At 44.6% G+C, this 24049-nt stretch overlaps 1 protein-coding gene across 1 annotated transcript in view; it reads left to right on the top strand.

Moving 5' to 3' along the window:
- Positions 1-24049, top strand: part of fam222a (family with sequence similarity 222 member A) — a 50176-nt gene that overhangs the window by 11355 nt on the left and 14772 nt on the right. Inside the window, exon 2 of the mRNA XM_031308844.2 lies at positions 15318-15460. Coding sequence (XP_031164704.1) covers positions 15364-15460 — 97 coding nt within the window. The 5' untranslated portion in view covers positions 15318-15363. The remainder of the gene's footprint in view (positions 1-15317; positions 15461-24049) is intronic.

Here is a 24049-nt window from a genome sequence, read left to right as displayed (position 1 = left end):
TCCTGTGCAAAATAGCCACAAAAACCAAACATTTTAAGGATCAGGGAACGTGTGATGGCAGTATTTAGCAGCTCCTCAGTTTGGATTATTTACGGCATATAAAGATACTGAAGTTATGGGATCACTGTATACCCTCCTCGTGTCTTTGTCTCGTCTCTGGCCATGGAAACCCAGTGAGGCAGGGCAACTGATGACTAATTGACTCCAGGTCAGAGCCACATGATAGCAAGACTGCTGGTCAATGGAAATGGATATACTTTCCCCTACAGGGAGCTATGACTGCTTTGCGATCATCTGTGTGACCATGCACCCGTGCACGCACACATGCATCAACATGTGGACATGTAGCTATAGCTGTTCACCCTCTGTCTCACAGTTGCTCCTCCACTTTAAAAACACAGCAAATAGGTCCATTATTATTGAACGACTTCAGAACAAAAAAAACACTATTTTTAATAGGCTTTATTCTGGCAATTCCCTGTAATCTCACATGGTGCTACTGGGAGAATCTTGAGAGTTTGAACAATAAGGAATGAGTGAATGAACCATTTGTTTTTTAAATTATAGACTTTAATAACTAGAAAGAAGTGTGGCCTGGTTGTGTAATATTTGACACCAGTTTTAAGTCTATCCACTTCAGTTTTTTATGAAAGAATATCCTGAGGGCACTGCGACTGTTTTGCAGTAGTAAAGGTTTTCTCTATTCTCTGTGTGTATTACCTCACTGCAGTGGTTGTTATCAACAATGAAGTTCTCTCTTTTTGTGCACTTAGACAAGTGATTGTAAACTGTGAGTCTTTGTTACCTCTGAACATGCAAATGTGTGCACGCAGAGATGTCTTTTTGTTCTTGTTTGCAGGTTAAACACAAACACTGCTGCCCCAGATTCAAACACAAACCCCCACCACCTGAATCTGATCCCCGGCAGCCAGCCACAAGCCTCCTCCCCTCCACCCGCCACCCAAAACAGATTCTCTCAGTTCCTCCAGTTTCAAAGCGCTCGCATAGCTCAACTGTGTCGAAGCTTGCCCCTCCTCCCTGACCCCTCCTTCTGGAGACAGCACTCTTGACCTGCTGCCCCATTGTTTCCAGCAGGGATGGATGGGGAGCCGCCTCTGCCGGCACGATCCTTCACTCAATAGCTGCTCCATCTGTTGACTGCCTGACTCTGGGTTACAAGCGGGGATTTTGCTCCGTCTGTGCAGGGTGTGAAAGGAGCTATCTCAGGGGGCTTCCTGAATAGGGTTTTAAAACTGCAGTAGCTGGGTGTTGTGATGCCCCTCACACCCCACCCCTCCACCCGTCATCAGCTCAACACAGCCGGCTGGGTGTGTGCAGGATGAGAGGCTTTCATTGTGCCTGTTCACAGGCCCCTAGGCAACAGGGTCACCTTGTCCCCAAACAAATGCTGCCCTCAGTGGGATTGTTGGCACTGCATGTCTGTGTGTGTGTGTGTGTGTGTGTTAGGGGGAGTGGGTATTTGAGTATAAGAATGCATAATCACGAAGAGGGCAGAGGCCTTGGCTGCGAGGACATTTATCTAACATCTCTGCCTTTCACATCAAGGCCTATTCAGTGCAACCCGTCTGCGTCGGGCTTTCAAAGGGCATCACAGATAGAGAAACACTCTGGGCTGCTTTACAGGTTAAACTGCTCTCACCGAACATTTAGAACAACAAAGCTGCTGATGTCATTTTCTATTTCTCCTGTAAATTCAGCTTAAATTTTAACATACATTATCTGTGTTTTGTCGCTCCTGAATTTGAGTCCCCATCTCTTGAAATGGTGGAAGAGCACTGCTTAGGCTCTAGAGGCTGGTCTGTTCTGTAGTTCTTGGGAATTTTATTGTGAATTGAAAACTAATTTTGGCTGTTTTGACTGCTGGTTCACCTTCAGTAATGAATGTTGAAATTGCAGTCTGCCAGACATTTGTGCTGAGGTCCTCTGTCTGTCTGTGTGGGAGATGTTATTTAGCATTTCCTCTTAAGTGAAAATTAGCAGTATTCTGCCCTCTGAGATCATATTCTTTCTCCTGTATAAAGATTCCCATGAACTAAAGGAATAACCTATGTTTGGGATGATTTTGCCCATGGAAAGATTATTTTATTACAATACAGATCCAAATAGTTATAGTACATATTTATTTATCATTTTTTAAATTCTCTCTTTCATGTCTTAACTTGCTTTTGATAGTGTAAATAACTCACCAGCAGTTTAATTCAGTTCTTTTTCTTTTGCTTGTATGTAAGGGGGGGGGGGGTCCTACAAGCACCGTCATCTGCCTTGTTTCCTGTTCTGTTCCTTTATAACAGAGCCACAGTCAGCCACAGCTTCACCACTTGGGGCCTGGACCCCTCAGCTGTCACAGGATGTCCCCAACACACCATTAGCTCAGTTCAGATGATTAAAGTATCAGGATCTGCTCACCTCATGTCTTTTGCACAAATGTTCCACCTCCACCTTTCTCCTTAGGTTGAGGAAAGACAAAGTGAGCAACATTATCAGACAGAGAAGTAGGTGGTTGGTTCAGGCGTGGAGCCCCCTCACCAGACGAGACAGAGTTAAAGGAAGAGGGGGCTGCTGAGTGAAATGAGTGGAGGTAGAAAACTGCAGTGACAGCAGAATGAATAAATTGAAAAACTCTCTCATTGTAAATTGTCTATCGCTCATGACAAACGATCTGATAGGCAAGCGGCCCGGGTTTCCGACGCATCTGTCCCAATAGAGCTGTGAATAACTGGTCTATCTCCACACTGCTTAGCACTGGCCCCGCACTTAATAATTCATACAGTGTGAAATATTTTCCCCGGTACAGATATGCCAAAGAGCTGCCGCCAGCAAGCGGGGGCGGCGAGGGGGGTGTCCCTGCGGTGCTAATTTGGGGGATGGTGACATGCATCTATATTTCTAAGGGGGCTTTAGTTTATAAGAGCTGCTTCAGACACATTTGCTCTCCTGTATGCTCTGTCTGTTGTTAGAAAGAGCTGAACTGGAGATGCAGAGAGCGCAGATGACATTTAACTCATGGCTGATCTGCCTGGAACCTGGAACAGCGAAGTGAAATACATTTCCATTTAAGCTAACTGAACACAGTTATCGGTGACTGTAGGGACAAAGGGAGGCTGTAAACCTGCTTAGTAGTTTTTGCTGTTTGCTCCGGGGAGTGTTGTGGTCACAGTTGACATCAGTGGCAGCAGGTGTCTATGGACACCTGGTTTGTGTCTCCTGTTTCAGCTGACTCCTCCTGCCTCAGGCTCCTGCAGAAGCTCAGCAGCCAAAGGCAACTCTCATGGTTCCTGACCTTATTGTCCCCTTCATTCACAGCGCTGGGCTCACACCACCTTATTCTCCACGGCAATGAACCCAAAGCAATAATGGCAATTGCTTGTATGTGCGTGCACAAGCGTGTGCAGATACATGCTCGTCGGTGATAGTGTAACTGTGCTGTGCGGTGCTCGTTTTGCAGCGCAGTCCTGTACAAACTGGGTTTTTAAGGTTCACATTCAGGCCCCGATACCAATTATGCAAACTATTAAAAATTTAAGGAGGACAGTCTTTTATAATTTAATCCTAAAGTAATAGATTCTATTAAAAATGCATGAGAGGAGCTTTATAGATGGAGCTAGAATTAGTGTCTATCAAAGACTCCAGTCAAGGATGCAGGGGGAATGGGCAGCAGGAGTGGTGGTATTGCCTCATTATTCAAATAGGATATGATTACCATAGAGCAGGAGTCCCTCAGAGCTGAAGCAGAGCTCGCTGGCTTCTGTGATCACACACAGGAGGAGTTTGGTTTGGCTCCTCAGAGGGAGCTCTCCCTTTTTTAGTTCAATGAAACTGGCTTAAGATTTCCTGTTTTAACTTTCACAAATGGGATTCGAAGTGACACGTGATTTGTTGTGGTTCAAAGCGTGTGTCGTTGCGCTGCTATTTGTCTTCTTGGGTTTCTCCTCCCTGGTGTTTCACTCAAGATTGTTTAGTCTTGTCCTCGCTGAAAGCATGTGGAAAGTGTTCAAGCATGAAAACAGGACGCCTTCAGTGTTGTAACTTAATGGCTCATGCATCAAGCGAGCAGTATACCTTTTTACTGTTCCTTGGTTTGCCTCACAGAGCTTCCTGGACAGTTGAAAAGCAGAGTGAAGATTTTCCACGGTGCTGCTTTTACTTTTCAAACTTTATTTTGTACTCCACTCTCTCGCGGGGGAGTGGGCTAAACAGTTTTTCTGCATCACAGGTTTTATGGAGTACAGATAGCAGTTGAATTTCACTCTGTTGTCATTGTGATTTGCTTCAATAATTACAGGTAGAGAACTGCAGTGATTCAGATACCAAACAGCCTCTCAAAAGGCTCTGTGCTTATTAATGTGCTGCAAGAAGAGGATTGAAAAAGCCAATAAAAATTGGAACACTCATGAAGCTTATATGGATTTTAAGTTCTGCCTCTGAGGTAAATTCCTCGCCTTCTTGATGTAATGGTTGCCTGTTTATGGAATAAATCCAACAGGCTTAATCGATCATCTCCGTGGAAAGGTCAAGAGGAGACGCTCTGGTGTTTGAAGTGCTTATCCCATGAAGGAGTGCCAGAAATGTGACACCTCCTTATGAGTGGGCGGCGGCAGGCAGATTAGTGACGGACAGGGTGGCCCTGGGGGATGATTTAGGGAGATTCAGCTCTAAATACTCTGTGTATATCAGAGAGAGAGAGAGAAATTATAAACTGCCTTCCCCCAATCCCTATTTTCAACAGAAAAGCATATTAGTAGATTAAAAAGAACATTTCCAAAAAGAGGACAGAAAAAGGAAAACAAGCAGGGTCACAGCTGGTGGTGAAAAGTGAACAAAAGTGTATTGGTTTTAACCTCCTGTCCACACTTTCTGTTTAATGTTGCTTGAAGTTACGGCGGTTTCATCCCTCTGCAGTCTAATCTAATCTGGAGTGGGTGGCTTTGGGCAGCATCTGTGCTCCGAGTTGAAATAGGGCTTTCTCTCTGCCTAATCCTCTATCCAGGGATCACTCAGTAGGGTGAAGACAATTACCAGCCTGCTCTCTCATGCTAATGGAATCTCTAACTAGATCTTACAGAAAGAGGAAAAAATAGACGGAGGAAGAAGAGAAGCGGGGACAATGGCGCAGAAAGATGACCCAACTAAAATGGGTTTTTAGATTACCATTTAATTATTGATAGAGAGAGTTGCAAGGCTTAAGGTCAGGATTTGGAGAGCATTTCTAAGAAAGGAGATAGACTATCAAGTTATTTTGGGGGGTGTGTGTTGGGGGTTGTCGGGCCAGGAAGTTGTTATCAAAGGACAGATGTCACCGACATATCAGCAGCTGTGTGCCAGGTAGTCTGCCTTTCACCTTTTTATCACCTGCCTCCAGCAAGGTGTCTGGAGTGGTTTTAAATTGCATTAATATGCAGGAATTTATAGATTGCCTCCCTTGGCATTTCTGCAGGGAGGGGAAGAGAGTATTACAGTCTCCATCTGCACTAATTACTGGGTCTTGGCAGTGCTACCTGTCTCTTGTGAAGGACAAACCAAGGCACCGAGCAGTAACACTCTCCGGGGTGTTTTTACTCTGATGTGTTTGATGTGTTGGGAGCCTTGACTACCATAACAAATCTCTGCTAGCAACATCAATAAACTAAATGACTTGGTCCAACTTCCTTCTTCTAGCTCAGGGGTGGCGAACCTGTGGCTCTTGAGCCGTATGCGGCTCTTTGCCTGCTCCTGTGAGGCTCTTACTGTGTGGCTGGGGGCTGTGTCATTGGTTGATTGTAGTTTTTAACTTTTCTGAAACATACAGTATTTCAGATAAGTAAAAAAAAAAAACACATTTGAATACATCTGCCAATACTGCCAATACATTTGCCAATTATTTTAAAATGGAAAATAATGCAGCAGAGTTTTGAGGACAGATTCTGCAACCTGAGGAAACACAGCGGCCACAGATCACCTTCCTCGTTAACCCTTTCACTGCTGAATCCGATTGTTTGAAAGACCCTTTAGTGACAAATGAGTGAGAGAGTTGCTTCGAGTGGCCACAACCGAGTTCTAGCAAGACCTGAAAAGGACTGTGGATAACAAAGACTGTCAGGTTTCTCACTGAGTCAATCTAAGTGAGAAAAAAAACTATGAAAACTGCTATGTATTATGACTGTCATCAGATCTGGAAGACACTGTTGCTGTTGTAGTGTGGACGTGCATGTGTTGTGTGGCTTTTTGCTATGGTGCGTTTTTTTTTGTGGCTCTTTAACTGGTTGGCCACCCCTGTTCTAGCTGATAGAGAAAAGCTAACAGGCTCTGCAGCTGAGTTCAGTGACAGTTGCGCGTTCGCTCTTTACAGTTGTAGTTAAATGTATCAGCATATATCTTCCCGGTGGAAACTTAAATTGACTGTCTCCAGTGTGTCAGAAGATTTAAAGTCACAGCAGCTCAAGAGTAAATCTTAACAGGTGGAGACCAGCCAGTGTTCTCCTTGAAGTGTAGTTCTGAGACCTGAAACAGGAAGGCATGTCTTTGGTCTAACACATAAATCACAGGAGCGACGAAATGTATCAAAAATCCTTGAGAGGGAAAAGATAATCAGTCTGCACATGTGCTGTTATCTCTGCGATGACCTCGCTTCTCTATTCTCTCCGTGGCTGGTCAAACTCGCTGATAACGGGAGCCCTTATCGGTTGCTTTTGTCATGGAAAGCATCTACCATTTTAAATCATTACAACCTGCCCATTTTTTCACTTTCTCCAATCATTGAGCAGTGACACCAAGACCTTGCCTGTGAAAACACAAGATCGATGCTTTAACTCTTTCCACTTTAGGTAGCTCGCTGGTTGCCAGGTTTCGGCATCAAATCTGCATGCTGCGATTCCTCAGCTCGCTGTGAGTTTCTCAGGTTTCTGTGTTTGTCTATCTGCCTGTCAGAAAGACTTCTTGGATTGCTGCTGCACGACAACATCTTGCTGGTGTTTGTGCCATCTGTGCCTTTAGCCAGCAGGTGATTACCAACCGTAGACTCACCTCCCACTCTGTCCAATTGGATTCCCTCTGCTGGCATGGTCAGGGCTGGCTTTGAGAGGGAGCAGGATGACAACAGCTGGATAGCACACATTATGGAGTAAAGGGAAAGACAGAAACTGCAATGGGGAGAAAATATGTGCTTCCTTTTCCAGCAAGCTTAGCTCTGAGCACTTGTGTCATCTTCTCTTTTATAGTCCCTTATATACAGCAGAGCAAAAATGGCTTTGTCACACTTCAAATATATCAAATGAGATCAGTGTCAACATTTCAACGGTGCACTATTTGATTGCCTTGTGGGCTTCACAACACACTAATGTTATGCATGACTTGACTATTGGATCTATGACACCCTCCAGTGAAAGACGGCGGAGTCGTCCTTTGGACCATGGGAATTGGGGTCACCTTAGGCCCTGCAGAGAGCGATGTTTGGAGTCAGGCTTCGGCAAGTGAGAGAAGAAATCACATTGTTTGAATTTAATTATATTCCATTGATTTATTGAACACCCATTAATAAGCATACATTTCGAGGCAGAGCCATTTTGCGTGAAGGTTCTCTCTCTTTCTCTCTCTCATTTTTCTCGCCTGCTCACTCCATTTCATCATACATTGACATAATCCTTTCTTTGAAGTTCAGGAGCCAAGCTGAGGAATGACAGCACAACAAACAATGAACACAACACAAAAAGACAATGAACACTGTTTGAATATTCAAGTTAGCCACCATAGGATGGGTAGAGAGGAAAAAAAGAACCCTTGTTTTATTGTTGGTGTGTTAAGCCGTGAATGGACCTGTCTGAGACAATAAAGGATTGTGTCACATTGGGATAAGAAATTTTGCAATATCAACAATGCTTTACAAATTGTGTGTAATAAGGTTTACTGCCTAGCATTAAAACCGAGCTGGCACAGCTAATTCTTCATATTTGGCTGACGTTAGTGTGGAGGGTTTGTGATTTATGTTTGAAAGTCCTGCCTGGTGAGGTTGCATCTGCAGCAAAAACCTGTTTTAAAGAGTGATATTTAGTTTTTATTGCAGCCAGATTTGATTTAAATTGTCCTTTGCAGAGGTATTTTCACACACTCTGGCGTGTCTGCGATCAACAGTTCAGTTTAAACTCCACAGCTACTCTCCACATCTGTTTAATATGTCACAACATTCGCAGGGTTTCTGTGTGAAAGTGGTGTTAGATGACAACTGATGGTGCTGCTTCGCAAAACAATGCAACAAAGGCTGAGGCAATAAGAGGAGAAGGAGATGTGTTTCCCCTGTGGTTTGTCTGACAATCTTAAGCCACGCTCTCATTGCTCAAAGTCCCTCCCTGGCATCCGCAGGAGCACAGAGGCTCAGTCATGTTGTAAGAGCACCTTGGTTGTATTGTGCTGGAAACCAACATATTTTACCGAAGGGGCTCTCCCAGCGTGGGATCGCATGCATGTGTTGGGTTCCAGAATAGTTATTGGGGCACAGGATATACAACTTTTAAAATCAGAAATACAAGCCAAGGCTACATGTCAATTATGGCTTGTGGATTTGTTTATCGTCGTGGTGTTTTTCATCTTGCTGCACTTTGCTAAAAAAAGTTTGCCGCTTTTTAAAGCTCTAAATGGCAGATTCAATTTCTTCTCTTGTAATGTACTGTGCACAATGTCTTGTCACACTGCTATTTTTATTGTACAGTGTTGTTGAGCTTCAAGCATAATGAGTTTATACACTCAGGGCACTTTTATGGAAATGATGTGATCAGCTCATGTCTTGGTCAAGCTGATCAGGGCTTAGCTTACTGTATGCCCCTGTGCACTGCTCACCTATAGTGTAGGTGTAAAAAGAGCAGTATGCAGAGACTTACATAACTGATTATGTGGTAAGCTCCACCAAAGGCTGCACATGTAATACTTTAGAGAATTGCCATCTCTGGTTGTTTTCTAAGATTGCAGTGTTTTCCTCACTAGCTTGGGTAGCCATAGAGGAACAATTCTGCTACAGTGTTTCAAATATGGAGAGTTTTTTTTTCCTTCAAAATCACACAAGGAAGCAGAGTATGTTATGAATCTATGCACGTGCCATGTGAGCTGGACCACCGTGGGGATGCTCACTAACAGTGACAGACCCTAAAAGAAGAAAAAAAAAAGAGCCCAATCAACAATAACCTCCTCCTGAGGCCCCACAATTCAATATTTTTACGATACTTGTCACAATACGATATTATTGCAATTTTAAACATATTGCGATATTCTGCAATATATTGCAATTTATTACCCTTTTTCCATACTATGCTGTATCAATCCCCCCCCCCATCCCTATAGGCTAGTATCTACCAAAACAATTTGATTGGTGGAAATGCCACACTACCTGACCAGATGAAATATTACCCTCAGAATGCTGCTCAGGTAGTGGCTGAAAATATATAGTTCAATACAGTATACTAATTTTATCTTTTCGTAGGACCTTCAACGGTCCTCATCCCAGTATTTGTAACACATCCACCCAACCTGAGTTGGGTCTCTGTATGAATCTAAAGTTCATTTGACTTTAATTTGCTTGACTTCAGCTCTTTGCATCTTCTACATTTTGAATGTGGTTACCACACAGTCATGAAGGCTTGCTGCCTTCTGAGCCCGTTATTTACCATTAATGAAACCTAGCCCAGTGCAAAGATGCAGCAATTGGCTGTGAAGTCAATTAGTCGTCATCGCTATTACAGGATTGACATTAGTCTAGGCAGGCGTGTTTTGATTAGAGATGACGGACGACTCGCTGCTATTGGACTGCCAGACATTCCTCACTCTTCATCCCATGGGTGAAGCTATTGAAGCTGACTGGAATATAGAAGTGTATAGAGTGTGTTAGACGCCCCTAATCTGCAGAGAAACCTCTTATAAATACGACTACACGGCATACGATGTTGTATAAGTCCCAATAACAGTGACATGCTGCATTGTATGTGTGTATATATATATATATATATATATATATATATATATATATATATATAAAAGAATCAGCTGCTGCCAATATGTTATTCCAACGCAGTATATCATGGCAATAATACATAAACTGTACTGTAGGCTTTTACACACAATGGCCTTTTGTTGTGCAGGTTATTTATTGTGCTGGTTTGAGGTTGTGCAGAGCTGGTGGGTGAGTGCATCCAGGGGCTTGTATTGTTAGGGAATCAGTAGCTCTTGTTTGTGGAGCTGGGAGGGTTTGTTAACAATGCCTTTTTTTATGTCCCAGAGTGCGTGCCTGTCGGCAATCGTCCCCTCAGAATTTTTGTTTGTGTGTTGTTTTGTTGTTGGTGTGTGGATCAGGGTCAGCGAACATAACCCTCTCATTGTGTGCCATGTCCAAGTAGACCAGTTTTATATCAGGCACATGTGAGTATTAGTGTGTGTGTGTGTGTGTGTGTGTGTGTGTGTGTGTGTGTGTGTGTGTGTGTGTGTGTTTTGAATATACAGTATGAGTGCAAATTATTTAGTGTGGATGTGTTAAAAGTGCCAAGCTGTAGGGGTTTACTGCCAGTCCTTCCTAATGGAGCCTTTCACTCTCCTTCCATTCATGTGACGGTATGGTGACGGAAAAGGGGGAGCTGGGGATTAAGGGGGTAGAGGCAGTGCCTTGTTAAAGAAAAAGAAAGGGTTTGAGTGTGTCGATTGGATTAACTTGTTTGGGCTTATTAAGAGGGGAGACACAGCAGCTTGTTAAAAGCACTGCATGGGGCATCCCACAGAGAGATGGCAGGGTCACCATTCAATTAGGTCGAAGCCCCGCCTTCACTCATTGTGGAGGCTGTCTGCCAGGCTCCCGGACCACGGCTGGTCCTCCACTGGAAGGGGGAGCTTCACTGGAGACACTTTAACCAAGATAGTCAAACATCTATAGAAGCTTGGCGATTTGCTCTCTATAAAGATCACTGAGGGATAATGTTAGGTAAGGCTGGGAATATATTTTTTTTTTGCTATTAATGCTGATACAATACTTAAGTTTCAAAATCAATACCAACATGATACCTTTTTCTGATATGTTACTTTGAGAAATATTAGCATGGTTTGTAACACCTTTATTGCCAGACAAGAACGTTGGCACTGGACGATTCTGCAAAACCTTAGATTACAACATTTATGAAGTTTTTCTTTTTTTTACATCTAATGCTAACGTTTTGAAATTCTTGCATCTGTACATGTAGGTACGGTATGGTAAACGCTATGTAAAGTTTGTGGTTATGGCAAATAATCGGTTAGAGGTTACAGCATGGTTAAGGTTAGGAAAGTTAATAAAAAGGCACACATATAGGGCACGCTACATGACACTACACATAAATCCTGAGCTGCGGTTACATCTAATCTGAACATAATTCCTAGGATAGATTTTTTCTACAAAACCCTTTCAGTTGACAAAAGAAGCCAAAGGTCACAAATGTTAAATGTTTTTCCAAAAAAAAGCAGCCATACAAGAACTTTGCATACAGGAATCATCTGATCAAAAGCAAACAATGACTCTGACCACATTAAATGCCATCTTTTGGTACAGTTTTTGATACTCAGACACATTTGAGCCCATACAAAAACATATTGAGCTTCAATACCCAGTATCAACTGCTTCACTCTGTCTTTCACCTGACATGTTTAGCTCAAAACACACACATATTCTGTTTATTCACCCATGACCACCCTGTAACACCCCGCACTCGGCAGGAAGCTTATCTGGGCAGACAGCTTTGGGCGCGTGGAGTCATCTCCTCTGATCGCTGCAGTTTAAGAACCTTTTAACTTAGAAATAGCCCACTGCCTCTTGATTCCAGCTTATTCGCTCATCTCATGGGACTGATCTTCCGCCCCCATTGCAAACCCCGCAGCAGCGTTAGCAGAACGGCAAAGAGCCGATAGGCATCCTGGCTTTTGAGATATCCCCGCACTGGTGTAATAGGAGACCTGTGAGTGGATTTGATGAGTGAGTGAAGTGCAGGTGGTTTTTCGAGCGGCTTGTAGGGCAGTGTGTGTGTGTGTGTGTGTGTGTGTGTGTGTGTGTGTGTGTGTGTGTTCACACCAGCACCTTCGTGACCTGGGCATGATTTTAGGGAAGCTGGATGATGGGTCACAGGGGTTTTTGGTTTGGAGATAATTTTCTGCCTCTGATAGACATCTGCTAAGTAGTACAATAACCTAATAGGAGGAGATGAGGGGAAAGGGGGTAACATGACAAACAAGCCAAAGACTTGCTCCTTCTGCCTCGCTCTTAAAGTCAATAATAGGAGAAAATTGGTTCTTGAAATTGAATTGAAAAAAGTGGGTCTCTTTCAGCAAAGTATAATGCCTCAGAATACATTTGGTGAGCAGCAAATGGAGAAAAATGGAGGGTAGTTACACGATTGTCTTTCATTTCAGAGGGAAAAACTGTGGAGGTATCCCCCCGTTAAGTCTAGCTTTTAGTCTCAATCTACACCATGTGTCCCTTTCCTCTCTCTCAACCACTATCTTTTAACAAACGGGCTGTGAGGATGGGCTCGTTGTGAAATTAGTATCCTTACAGAGAGGACACAGAGAAAGGATTATGTGAATAGCCAGTAATGAGCTCAAAGTGCCAGTGTGTTTGGGCCAGGCCTGCCTGTGTGCGAGAGGAAATGGCACTGCAAGCGACCTTTTTTGCTCAAGCACCTGGCGAGAAATAGAGTGGCCCCTCTATTCCATCTGCAATGTGTGTGTTTTGTGTGTGTGTGTGTTGTGTGTGTGTGTGTGTGTGTGTGTGTGTGTGTGTGTGTGTGTGTGTGTGTGTGTGTGTGTGTGTGAGAGAAACAGTGAACTGTGTAATTAACAATACATTCTGAGTCTAAAGATTTAGTTACATTTATCAGGGAGAAGCATTTTTTGTGAAACACCATTTTCACACCGTCAGGTTTGTGCTAAAAGTGTTGCTTTGTGCTACTACTGACACATTTTTAAAATACATTATTTTGACCTATAGTGTTACGTGTGTTATGAAAGCCTCAGGGTCTGAGGTCAAATGTCTTGTAAAAAATGTTTTATTATAAAATCTTTTTTATTAGTGAAAGACTGAATCCTTTGCAGGGGTGGTGCTTTTTTCTGTAACACCTGCTTCTAATCTTTTTTGAACTATTCAAACCAGGAAAGGCATTTAACCTTAATTATAGGCAGTAAATTGTGTTGTGGTTGTTGATCATGCTTCCTTCCTCCATTTCTCAATCCAAACTTTAGCACTTTACACGCCATCTGTGTAAGGAGAGCAGTTGCAGCTGTTAAACCTGAAAATCCAGTCAGTTCAGATTTAAATTATATTTTAAATGGTACTATCTACATTTTACAAGTCAACACATTTAGTGGGTGCAGAATGTGAGAAATCACAAGAAGAAATTTGTCAAACTCATCTTCTCAAACAAAAGACTGTATCATAGTTATTTTTGTTAATGGTGAGATGATTTAGCATGGTCTGAAAAGTAAACATTTATTAAACTAAAATAACCTTCTTGAATATGTGTGAATTATTTGATTCCATTAAACCTTTTCAGCACTAACATTCATAAAACTGCACATACATATATTGTATAGATGTATTTTTAAACTCATCTTACCTTTTTAAATGGTGGTTTTCCCACATCAACTATTACAGAAACATGTTGTGTAAAGGTTAGTTTGATTGAATGCTTCTATTAGTGGTTTAATATGTTGATGTTTTTCACGGGTGATCTATATTTTGCTTTATTCCTTTAATGAGAAAGAACAGGAGCAGGCGCTTTATGGACTGTCATTAATTTATCTCGTAATCATTATAATTGCTTTCTTTAAATGATAATCTATAAAACTAAGTAATGGACTGATGGCAGGTGGCTAAATGTTCATTTAGTGATTCACTGAGAAAATAAATAACAGGGGACAAGCCTGTGACAGGCGCATGAGAAATCATTTTTCAATAATCTGCCACGCATCATGGCAGGAGACGCTGGCGCTGACAGCACAGATGAAATATTTGCCTCTGTTCTTTGTTTTAATATGGGAGGAGACCGGCCCAGATGGAAACGATAGTGTTTCATATCGATGCATTTTGGACAAGAGACTCAAACACATGCAGAGCTAAGATTAAGGCAGCAATGCTTTATACAGAGACAGCCATGCTTTTTAGGTGAGACTGGGCGTCTGCAGTGAGCACATTGTTTCCTTCAAACCAAACAATATCCGTTAAGTGAACTATAGAAGAGAGAATCTCGATCCTTATCACATAAAAACACTCTCTGGACCTAAATGGTTTGCTTTAGCTGTGCTCATCTGACACATAATCCAAGTAGAAGACTTAGTAATCAGTCATCATTGTGCTATGTGACACTGGTATGTTGCTGATGAATGATACCTACCATGCTACGTGATTGTTGAGGGTCCTTGGTGAGGGAGAAGTAGGATTTCATATATATATATAACTGTGTCCTGTGTTTCCACTGGGGCTGTGATGGGCTTTTTGAGAGGAAACTAGCAGCAACTGCCTCCCTGTTCATGAGTGAAGGTGGCTGTGGGGAAAAGGGGGAGTGTAGAGTTAGAGATTTATGGCCTAGAGGGAGATTGATTAGTGCCGTCACTAGCCCTGATGTACGGTTGGCAGTCTCTCCCTCCCAACCCATCGCATTTCACACACACACACACACACACACACACACACACACATACACACACACACACACACACACACACACACACACACACACACACACACACACACACACACACGGAACCATACGGTTCAGCACACACCTGCACATACATCTAGACACCGCTCAGTCCCCCAGGCTTTTCCTGACAGTCCCCCAGAGCTGTTGCATGTTAAGTTGTAGCAGACAGACTGCTGTTTTCTCAGCATTACCATTTTTTTGCTGTCCATAGATAACGCCATCAATCACCACGTACACACTGCCCTGGAAGGAATGTGCCTGAGTGCTGCTACTTTCTGTGTGTGCCTGTGTGTTTGTTTTGAGGATGGTTTCATAGACGGGAGATGCGGTTGAATGGCTGTGTGCATGTGCTGTTTGAAGCTGCAGAGTGACTGGCCTGGACTGTGCTCTGAACCCGTGTCAACCGTGCTGCCCCAGTGCAGGTGTGTGTTTATCATTCAGCACACAGAGCTGAGAGGCAGGCAGCTGTAGGCATGCTTTCCCAATTAAAGCCTGGGTGAGAAACCTTACACCATCTAGCCCAGGGCCAGCTCCTACCGGCTTACCGGACACAGCCATGGAGCTTTGACCTCGAATCATCCTGCTTAACATACTCAGCGTTCCTCTCTTTCTCTTTTTCTGCTCCAGGTTTGCCGCAGAACTCCCCCGGCTATAGTACTGTGCCCACCTCGCCATGCTGGCCTGTCTGCAGAGGAGGCAAAACCCTCCACCCCAGCACCCGGTGTGTGCCAGCAAGACCCTGGAGGCCCCGCAAGCCCTTGGACGGAAATGTAAGTTAACAAAGTGACAGGGAGCGCTGGAGGTCAGGTGTTCAGCTCGCTCAAAACTAATGAATGAGAGAGGCTTGTGTTTGTCGTTTGTATTTAATCGGTCATGGTGAATGATAGAAACGGGTAGTTAATCCCTACTGTGAATAAGCAAAGGAAAATAGACTTTCCGGTTTCTGTTGTTTATCACTGTGTTCCCTCGCTACTCTGAGGAATTCTAAACAGTTTCATTCGCTCTGCGCTTAGACCTTGGATTTCCATGTTGTTTGGCTACTCATTGTGAGGGGGGCTGTTTAGCAGTGCTGATTGTGCAGTCGTGGCAACAGGGCTGAACAGACAGTGTTTAACGTGCCTCACTGGCCCTGGGTGACCCTGAGGGTCTGTAAACATTTACAGTGTCTGGCCCTGGCTGTGCCGGCCGCCTGTAAAGCATGACAGCTGCTCTGTTTGCTCCCCGAGCACCACCCTCTGTCCACTCACAAAATGGTGTAAAGGGACAGAGATGAGCAAGCTGAAAACTGTTACAGAGCTGGCGAAACTAGTTATAACCAGTTTGAGATTAGAGAGAGCTATGGGAGTCAGGCATCTGGAAGGTGCATTTTGTTGAAGCTTTTGGATAAACCTTTTACAATAAGAGTATGTTTTCCGATGAGGGAAAGAAAGGTCTTTCCTCCTTATTGAACGCTCCAAGAGTCTTTAGTGGCCTTTGTTTACATGGCAGGCCTACGAGCTACCTCAAGCCGATTAAAAGGACTGGCGGATGGAGAGCAGGGGAACACTAACCTACCAGTTTTTACCTCAGCTTAGAGAGGCTTAGTGGGAATGGCAGGTTCTGTGCTTCTTCATCAGTGGGATATTGTATCAGGCCTGTAACCAGCCCAGTGAAAGACGAAGAAATAAAGCACTGCCTGCATTCTTTCTCAGCTTCTCACTGGCCAATTAGCTACTTCTCAGCTCAACATCACACTCCAGTTGCCTCCTACAGAGGAGAGGAGAGTCACAAATAACAAGGTGACCAGGTGCTGCCTCTCTCCTCAGATCCGGAGTTGTATGTTGCTAGTCTGTATGGATGTTTCATATGGAGCTGTATATATGTTTGTGAAACAGAAACAAGAGACATAAACAGAGTTCCAAGTGCATTTGGAAGAGGCAGCTCTTCAGCTGAGTGGGGTTCAACCGGGCTCACTAATGAGGTTTCAGAGAGAGGTGAAGTGAAAGGGAGGACAAGAGAAACTGCACAAAATAGAGAAGGTAAATATGGAGAGGAAGGGAGGGAAATGGAAGGAGTCCTCAGCAGTCTTAATCGATTCCTTCATTCCAATTTCACAGGATTAGCCCACTTCCTCTCAGGGTCCTTTATTGAGGAGCAGCCAGTGGGAGTCAGGACTCAAATCAATAGAGAAAAAGAACAGTCTCCAGTCTTCCCTTTGCCCTCCCTCTTACCGACCCTCTCTGTTCCTCTCCCTCTCTTTCTCCACCTGTTAAACCCTTTGATTGAAAGACTACCACAGCGACTGACTTGAGGTTCATAATGAGGATGTTTGAACATAATAGCCTCCTTTCTGTCCTTGGAGGGGGAGGGGGGAGCAAGTGTTGGATTTCCACCACTGTGTAGCTCTTGGCCTCAATAAGGCAATTGTTCATCCAGGCCCGAAGGGGTGCAGAAAGGCAGACAGTGGGTCTGGCTGCAGAAGTGGGCACACTCAGGTCACCATGCTGAGCAGGTCCCCATGATTGATTGTTCGTGGCCCAGTTTGTGCCAACGTGGAATGGGGGTTGTGGGTAAGGTGACCTGGGCTCTTAACACGAGGCTGAATACTAGAATACACCCCTCAAAGAGACAGAGTGAGTGAGAGCAGAGGAGGGGGATTACCTGGCAGTGATATAGAGGTGAGGTGTGTCATTTGCATCTGCTGTCCTTTACACGAAAGTAGTGAGATGTGTGCGCATGTGTGTGAGGACTAGGGTGGCAGAGCAGTTGGGATGAGAGGGCGAGGAGGGTTTTAGCAAAAGCCCCTGCATGCAGATGCCGAGTGGCTGCACAGATCATTGATGCGACTCCCATTAAAAATCCCTCATACCCCTTAATAAAAAAGGACTTAACTGGCTCTACCATCAGCTGGAAGCGCTCAGATCGGTTCGCCAGACAATCAATTTCCCCCAAGCGCACAGAGCTTAGCGGGAGAAACGGGAGGCGGAGAGCGGGATGTTTCCATTATCACAGCCCGCTCTGTGTCTGGACTCGGGGGGGGGGGGGGGGTGGGTAAGGTACTGTAGAGCAGGGAGTGCAGGGGAGAGAAAGGAGGGAGTGGCAGAGGGAGAAGGGGAAAGACTGACAAGTGGGAGAGAGAGAGAGAGAGGACCGCCTGCCCTTAAAAATATCATATTGAATTAGCCTCACAGAGGCGGCCTTTCGATTTTTTTTTTTTTTTTTTTTTTTGGCCGTAGAATTAAAAGGAGTGCAGAACATTACTTGAATTATAAATCATAGGCACTTGCTTTCACTGCACCCAAATTCCGCACATATGTGGCTGAACTCTCCAGCGCCAGCCCCTGTCATTTTTAATTAAATCCCCCCTTATGGGTGACATTTGTAGCTTGCCCCCTCCTCTGTCCTCCCCTCCACGTCTCTCTACCACTGCCCTAGATGGAGACATGAAAGGCAGAGACGGCAGCGGAGCCAGGGCCTCTCATCATGTTGTGCCCCAGAGAGAGGGCACCCATCCAGACAGATGAGAGAGAAAGGGTCGCAAGGGGAAAAGGTTCAATGAATGCCACTGACCTTGGCCACCCTCGGCCAGTGGCAAACTCCCTCGCTACCCATCTCTCTTCTTGATCATCGTCCTCCACTGTGGGTCTGAAGGTCCGGGGAACAGGGGTGAGCGTAACAGCACTGCTCCTGGAGGGAAGAGGGAGGTGCACTTGTCCAGTGACGAGTAACACTGAGATGGCTGGACAGGAGGCCCAGCAGCCCCCACCACTACCCTGTCTCCTCTCTGGCCCAGACAGCAATTACTCTGCCACATGTCAGCTAAAGTATAACAGGTCCAGAATCCCTCACTTAACTGGTTGATGGGGATATTTCTGCCTGGCTATCTTCCAAAATTATATATTTTCAGATTTCAGCAAGTTTTCATTTGTTTATTCATTACTTAGTGGTTACATTTGAGCCAGGCATGACATTTTATGAGATTGCCATTGTCACACTCTCTGTGCATGTTTGTGCTCTTTATCCAGGCCCGTTGCAGGTTCTGTCCTCATTAACCACACAGGTCGCTGCCCCTCCCATATTTGTCCTGTGATTGGATCAGACTTTGGGCTAAACCTGGGTGTTCCCTTGTATCTCTAACCCCAGCAGGGTCTGGCTGCAATCCACACACGCACATGCACATGCACACGTACACGTACACGTACACGTACACGTACACGCACATGTACATGCACACACACACACACACACACACACACACACACACACACACACACACACACACACACACACACACACACACGCAGTGATTCAGCATACTTTTGGTTGCATTGCAATGACTTATGTAACCCTAATTAAGACAAACTATTTCACATCATGATGAATGCAACTGCAGTGAAAACAAGCTCAGAAAACCAGTTTTTCCCCAGTTGAATGTCTCCAACCAACTGGTGTGAGGTCCAGAATGTGTCTTCTTGTAACAGAGACGTGAACACATGTACACACACGCACATACACACAAGCTCACCTGAAGCCGTAATTTTCTGTGACACCACCCAGGAGGCCTGAGGTGCCAATCATTCGGGTGGAGATGAGAAGTTCCCAGAAGGCCTGATATCCCAGGTTCATGCCATGTCAGGCCAGGTTCAGCCCTTTTTTGGCTTGATCGACAGAGACAACCTGGCCATATCACACACCGCCTCGGGACATGACATGGGGTTTCACCTGGGGATTGTAGTTTTCCTAATAGCCCTGTGCCTCTGCAGGCGGAGCTGCCAGAGCCATTAGTTTGCTTTGCTTCTAGCAGCTTCCCTTCCTTAAGCTACACCACCAGTGAGAGGGAATATGCTCAGGTAATGACCTCCAGCCACCTCTCTTCCACTGTTGTCTGAGGCATTGTGAGACATAACAGGGGAATTAGCTGGCTGTATCAAATTGCAGCATGATTTTCCAACGGCTGTTAGGTAGGGGAGGAAAAAAAAAACGTGGGCAGCGTTTTCTGTTGAATATTTAAATGTGGTCACGAGCAGCAGCAGAAATAACAACCTTTCCCCTGATTGCCTCAGTACCCTGGAGGTGGAGGGCATAAAGTGGAACTTGGGGAAAACGGAATGGAGACGGAGGAAGGAGAGAGAATATGCATGCACTTGACCTTTTCCCACTGATTGAACTACCTCGTTCCTAACTCCCATTTGGAATTCCGCAGAGTGCCCACAGAGACTGTCATTATTCCACAGTCTGCAGCAGTGAAGCAGAGGTCTTGAGGTATTTTTCATAGTGAAAGGTGATTGACAGCTATCCATGGCCTGCCTCCTCCTGGGTGCCTACTTATGCAATCTCATTTTGGGGATCACTGGGTTTTCATTGCCACATGAAATATGTCATTCACACCTTCATCACATTGCTATATTGCAAAATCCAGAGTATTCACTCATCATCATCATTCATTAGGTTTCACTTTATTTCTGAGGGACAGCCCTGTGATATTGGCTAGTGGCTAGTACTACTTACCTCATGCATACTACTGGCTCTTCTGTCATGTTGGCGTCTCAGCGCTGGCACACAGAGGATCATTTCCGCCTGGTGGCGTCCCACGGAGCCATGCCTTCCCTCTCTGCCCTCTGCCTTCTGCTGTGAACACAGGGGGCGAAGCAATCTTATTGCCTTGGGAGGTGAGCTTGAGGAAGAGGGGCTCTGCTTTAGTTTTGTCACAGCGGGATTTGGGTTGAAAAACAGGTTCCTGGTTCCAAAGCCTTCGAGCTGGCATTTGGGCATCCCAGGTGCAAGGCTTTGACACCCTCTGTCTTCGCCTGCCAGAGAGTGGGCGTGGGGTGGGGGGATGTGAGCGAGAGTACAGAGAGTGTCCGCAGTCCCTTGCTGTCCCACAGGAAATGACACACAGCTTGTGCCATCTCAGTGCTGAGCCCACCACAGACTGACCATGAGAGGCGTTCAGGAGGTGTTGCACGCTCCTGGCACGCTCTTGGTGTTTTGGAGTGGTCTCTTTGATAGAAAACTCAAAATAAAAATGTAGTTTTGGGCCAAGATTTGGACTTACAAAGTGTGTAAGTAGGAAGAAAGGTTTTATTACCTTCTTATCTAGATTTCCAGCCTTTACTCTATTTCTGTCCAGTCACTCCATCCAAATCGTGAAGAAATTACAGCACATTTAAAAGTATGAGTCACAATTTTATTATATCTATATGTCTGCTAAATACATATTTGTATAATGTTGTTATGTTGTTTTATAAGTATACAAAAAAAGTCCTCATTCAGCAACATGGTACTTTTTGTCACTGGTTTACACCCTCGCACACAGTTTATTGTTACATAAATTACATCTACCATAGCTTTATCTGTTAATTTCAATTTAGTTAATTGGCCCACACATTCTAAGCTCTTGGCCATGATTGAAATTCACAGAAGGTGAATATTGATCAGTATGTTGTTGCTAGGGGTCACCTGTAAAGAGTGCCATTACGCTGGGAAAAGTGTTAAACTAGTGTAAAACTACAGAGCCGACAGCAGTAGAGTTTGGTGTTTTGGTCCGAACCAGTTGTGAACTGTGTACTTCAGCACACTCTAATAGTGTATAGGGTTTTGCAGAGAAAGCATGCGACTGCAAACTGACCACAGCACAATGTTGAAATCAATGCTCGTGTGGGACATTTTACCACATCTTCTGTGGTTTGCTTGTTGGGTTCATTCTCATGAAGGCCATCTTCTCATGCATTGGCTGCATCATCATTTTAGATTTGAGAAATGCTGAATCACATTTGTTTGGTTATAAGTTCAGAGGCAGGGTGTGTTCTTTGCTGACCTCTGATTGCCAGTTTTAACTCTGAACAATTTCCACTGGACCTTTAAGCCTTTGAACAGATTTCCAAAGTAAAGTTGTGTTTAGCTTTCTGATGTTGCTAGGCACTAAAAATGTGATCGACCTACCTAGGTTACATGAAAGCAAAAGTATTACTTAATGAAGTGATTAAAGCTATGTTTGTTTTTATGTTTCACCTCAGTCCATTAGATGGATAAAATGAAAGAATATCAAATAAGAAACAGCAATACTTAAAATATAACACATATCTTCTGTTAAATCTCTGCCTCCACAACTATATTGATATTAAATCTTTTGAAATCTTTTTCTTGCTGAAAATCTCCCCTCTCCTCTCCTCTCCTCTCCTCTCCTCTCCATGTGTACTGCAGCCGAGTGCCTTGTTGTCTGTGCAGTGTTAAATATTAATTGGGAATCAGTGGAGGACTTGTCTCCTAAATGATAGAACAGAAGGGCCCAGGCTTGCCTCAGGCAGCCTGCAGGCGCCTTTCTTCTTCCATTTACCTGCAGGCCTGCGCACCAGCACTTCCTCCAGTCTGACAGGCCTGCCCAGGCGCCTCCAGCCTCCCCTCATCTCTCCCTCTCACTCCCACTCTCTCCCTTTTTTCTTCCTTCTCTGCTCTCTGCACTGGTTCCTTTTCTTATCTGTGTATGCGCTTACAATCTCTACCTCTGGGGTCCCATACTCCAAACCTGTGTGTGTGTGTGTTTGTGTTGTTGCTGTGTCCATTTGAGTTTGTGCATCACTGTGAATGCTGCTTGCTCTTGGCTGAACATGTAGCCCTTTGAGAAAATAGTGTCACAGTGTGGCATATTCTCCTAAAAACAGGATAGGGAAGGCTTGACATAAATCTTTCAGGTCAGGATTTTAGCTTGTTGTATTTCTTTCTTGGCTCTGTGCCCTGCGCTGCTCCCTGCCTCATCACTGAATGGTTTAATCTCTAGTTCTTCTTCCTTCGCTTCACAGTTTGAATTTCTTTCTTCCGTGAGCCAGCCTTTGTTCCCCTTTATCAGCATTGTCATCTGGAAAGGTAACCGAGACAAAACAACTGGCACCGGCTGCTTTTTTGGTGCACTAGCTAGCTCTAACTTGTGGGTGACCCTTGTGGACCGAGTTAATTAAGCTGCAGAGATTTGTTTTGGAAATCAAACCAGTCTTACCCGTTGATGTATTTTGACTCTGTATCTATTTGTACTGGAGCACAGCTTTTCACAAGGTTCAGTAAGGGTACATTGTGAAGTGGTAGGGTGTAAAATGGAAAAACCTTAAGGAGAGGGCAGCAGAGAGGCAGGGATATAAATGGAGGACAGTCAGGGGGGTGGGGGGGGTTTGACTTTTTAGATGCCATAGGAATGAGTTCACAGGCCAATGAGCACAGGCTTAATCGCACATGACAATATCAGCTGGTGTGCCAGTCGCAACGCATAACCACCCCGCTGCTTGTGCTGACTCGGGGTATTTGCTGATAAAGCTCTGCTTTCTAGACCATGCTGTATGCACAATGAGGGTGGCCCAGGCAGGCCTGAGGGCTCGCTCATCACAGGCAGCCAACCAACCGGGGGCTAGGTCCCCCCCATCTAAACAGAACCCTGCACTCCACTAAGCCCTTTGGCCAAACTTGATTATTAAACAGAGAGCAGTTTTGTGATGAATATAGTTGTTTTTTCCATTTATAATCTATTACATTGCCCATCCAGGCCCATAAATTATTGCAAATGGAAAGAGCCTGGTGAAACTCGTGCCTGAAATGAGGTCGTGGCTGTGAGCTGCTCCGTGAAATATTCAGGGTTGATATTTTCTATTGAAATGGCTTTTTTTTTTTGTTGGCCGTCATTGGAACAAACATGAAGCCTGTTCTTTTTGTTTGTCCATTTTGTTTATGGAGTGCAGTGTGTAGTGTTGGGTAAACATGTTGTCCCAGTTTCTGTGTTTGTTTGGTGTACGGGTGTCCCACAAAAGGCCTGACATGGCGGCTGCTGGCCTGCATTCCTTTGTGGCTCAAAGAGGACTTAAACTACTCACTGGTGTTGTTTTTGCTGGACAGTCAGCTAGATCAATTAACGTGTGTGTGTGTGTGTGTGTGTGTGTGTGTGTGTGTGTGTGTGTGTGTGTGTGTGTATGTGTGTGTGTGTGTGTGTGTGTGCGTGTGCGTGTGCGTGTGCGTGTGCGTGTGTGTGTGTGTGTGTGTGTGTGTGTGTGTGTGTGTGTGTGTGTGTGTGTGTGTGTGCGTGTGTGTGTAATGTGTAGTGATCTGCTTGGACTTTAGTTCTCTTTCATGCATGCTATGACTTCTTGCGTTAAACATAACATAAAAGGCTAAGGCTGTAAGATGTCTAAATATCTTTATCATTCTGCCTTTTCAAATGATATCTTCACAAAGGTTAGTGCTACTGTTTTTAATACCCGGGAGAGGCAGTAGGTCTCCTCTTGTGATGCCAGTGGTGTTAATGGGGCAGGAATGCAGGACGAGTGCTTTCCCACGCTGTTAGTTTTCTTCTGCCGGGCGTGTTTGAGACAAGCCTCTGGCCCGGCTAGGCTCCGCTAATG

Source organism: Sander lucioperca, chromosome 2 (assembly GCF_008315115.2).
Source record: "Sander lucioperca isolate FBNREF2018 chromosome 2, SLUC_FBN_1.2, whole genome shotgun sequence".
Lineage (NCBI taxonomy): Eukaryota > Metazoa > Chordata > Actinopteri > Perciformes > Percidae > Sander > Sander lucioperca.
Note: the sequence above shows the minus strand (reverse complement) of the source record. Positions and strands in the feature narration are given on the sequence as shown.